The 2924-nt window shown below is 39.6% G+C and overlaps 1 protein-coding gene across 1 annotated transcript; it reads left to right on the plus strand.

Moving 5' to 3' along the window:
• Window positions 1–1077: 1077 nt before the first annotated feature.
• Window positions 1078–1852, plus strand: LOC142607398 (histone H2B-like). The gene has a single exon (XM_075778868.1). The coding sequence runs from the start codon at window positions 1189–1191 to the stop codon at window positions 1648–1650; it is 462 nt and encodes a 153-aa protein (XP_075634983.1). The 5' UTR covers window positions 1078–1188; the 3' UTR covers window positions 1651–1852.
• The last annotated feature ends 1072 nt before the right edge of the window (window positions 1853–2924 follow it).

Consider the following 2924-nt stretch of genomic DNA (forward strand, 5'->3'; position numbering starts at 1 on the left):
GGTGTGAACTGTCTTTTGATTTTCCATTCTTTATTGGCTTGCCCCTTCCAAGGGCTGGGCCTTACTTGATTGCGGGTTCGCCCCTCTTGAGCCCATTCTTTGCTCCTTCCGTAATTTTATTGTTCTTCCGACCATACAACCCTGTCATTCATGCTATGGTGTTATTTGACCCGTGCCTGCTAGGCCTCTTTTGGGTTTGTTGCACGTTCTTCTCCCAATTGGTTTCAATGATTTAGTATGATTATTGAATTCATATTCATGCTACTTTGGGCTTCTTGGGCCCATTACATTACTTGTGGGCTCCTTTGACCCATTTCTTCCTTATTGGGCATCCTCAACCCATTTTCCCTCCTTGGACGTCCTCGGCCGATTTCCAATTCTACATTCTCATGGGTTTATAATAACTCCTTTTGGGCTTCCTAACCCTAATTACTATATTTTTCATTATTGGGGTTCATGGACTTTCCACAAACCTCTTACTCTTTTACTTCATTACATCGGGTTTACTATGAACCATTCTCATTTTTCTACAACGCATAATGCCCATGTGTTTATTGTTTCTTCCTTTGGGCTCTCGTTGGCCCATTTGCTTTTTCAAATTCTATTTGTTTACTTTATGGACCTAAGATCCATCATTCCTGCCATTCTCTTAATCCCTTAACTCTCTTCTTGCCCACATGGTTGGGCTTCTTCTTGCTGCCAGACTTTCCCAAAATGAGCATCAATATCTACTTAAAAAAGAACAAGGAAAAAAAAAAAAACTGAAAAAGAAGAAGAAAAACTGAAAAGAAAAAGAGAGGAGTCATCAAAATTGTAAAAGTATTCAATCCAAGCCGTGGATCCCCACTTATCCACCGTCAAATCCAACGTCCTTCATACGCCACGTCATCAATCCATGGCTCACCCTACCCTCCAATCAAAACAAACCAAAGACCTCTTCACGCATCCTCTGGTAGCCGTCGATTTCGAATTCAAAGTCCCCCAAATCCAACAGCCCTTAAATCACCATGTCATCAATCCGCGTCTTCACCTATCCCCCAATCAAAATCAACCTAACCGCACTATATATACCAAAATACTAAACCCATCTCTTCATCCGTATCAAATTCTCAACAAACTCTCTATCTCTCTCCGAATTCTTTGTTTGTGTTTGCATTCCCCAGAAAAAAAAAAACGAAGAAAATACCGATGGCACCCAAGGCCGAGAAAAAGCCCGCTGAGAAGAAGCCCGCCTCCGATAAACCCACGGAGGAGAAAAAATCGGCTGTCGCCGAGAAAGCCCCGGCGGAGAAGAAGCCCAAGGCCGGGAAGAAGCTTCCCAAGGAAGGTGGAGCCGGCGCCGGAGACAAGAAGAAGAAGCGCGTGAAGAAGAGCGTGGAAACCTACAAGATCTACATCTTCAAGGTCCTGAAGCAAGTCCACCCAGATATCGGGATCTCCAGCAAGGCCATGGGGATCATGAACAGTTTCATCAACGATATCTTCGAGAAGCTCGCTCAGGAGGCTTCGCGTTTGGCTCGTTACAACAAGAAGCCAACCATTACTTCTCGGGAGATTCAGACCGCCGTTCGTTTAGTCTTGCCCGGTGAACTCGCCAAGCACGCTGTGTCTGAGGGCACCAAGGCGGTCACAAAGTTTACAAGCTCTTGAATTGAATGATTTGGTATTGCTAGGGTTTCGGGCTTGACTTTTATTCATTTTGTGATTTGTGATTAGGGTTAGGGTTTCGATGGTACTTTCTAATTTGATGTCGTTTTATGTTTTTATTTTTTTGAGTAATATTAGTTGAACCTAATAGTGGCGATGTAAGTACTGATATGATTTTAATTGGAAATGGAAATGCTTTTACCCACGTTGATTTCTGTTTTTATTTTTGACTAGTGGTAATATCTATTAGTATATTCAATCTATAATTGGTTCCTGTATTTGTCAAGTTTTTTGCCCATTGAGGAATTTACTGCATCAGTGGTGAATGCTGTGATTATGGTTTGGTTTATTTAATCTTGGTTAGTCCTTCGGGATTGTATGATTTTTATGGTAATTCCGTGAATGAAACGCAGCAGATGTTGGTTTGTAGTGCTTGTTATTAAGGAATGAGTGTGTGCATTTAATGGTTGCCTTTTAATTTGTATGTGTGGTGGTGATTGCAATTGCAGGAATGATTGGAAAAGTAAGACTCTATTTGTCTAATTTAAGCAGAGTGCACATATCAACTAATGGAGAGATTACCTTGTTTGTCTATTTGTTGCATTTAATTTTAATTTTTATGAATTGGGATCTATCTTATGCTGATTCTGTTGTATAAGCCATTTTATGTGTTCATGTTTTTTTTTTATCATGATTGCAATGACTTTCTTTCCTCTTCTATATATATATTTGAGATGATCGGAAGTGGGAATTACATTTGGTTGTTTGGTTCTCACAATTGAAAGGCATCATGAAGCATATGCATTTCTTCCCAGGAGGTTATATACATTCTTTGATAAGATTCTTCCCTATATTAATTACATTATATTCACAAAAAATAAATCACCTCAATGAGCAAAAATATCTCTTTGAATCTTTCTTTTCTCATGATCTGATACATTCATGACATTTCTTTGAGAAAATTGATTCAAAAAAAGTTTATTGTTTGTTTTTTTCATTTTTTGAGGACTTTTTTTTTTTTTTTGGAGCTATGTGCAGGAACTTTTTTCAGATGTCGGGACCTGAAATGTAACACAATCCATTATGACGGGTGGATTAGGTCCTTCTGATGAATTCTCTGTTCTGCTGCAGTTTATAAAAACACTTTTTTCTTAGGGAATGGCTGAAGTAGTCTTCTCCAGACTAGGTGATGCTGTGGCCGCTGTCAAGAGGTACAACAATGTCCAGCTTATGGGAAACCATTGAAGATAGAGATTGTGGGTATAAACATTGTGGCA

This window comes from Castanea sativa, chromosome 8 (genome assembly GCF_040712315.1).
Source record: "Castanea sativa cultivar Marrone di Chiusa Pesio chromosome 8, ASM4071231v1".
NCBI classification, from domain to species: Eukaryota; Viridiplantae; Streptophyta; class Magnoliopsida; order Fagales; family Fagaceae; genus Castanea; species Castanea sativa.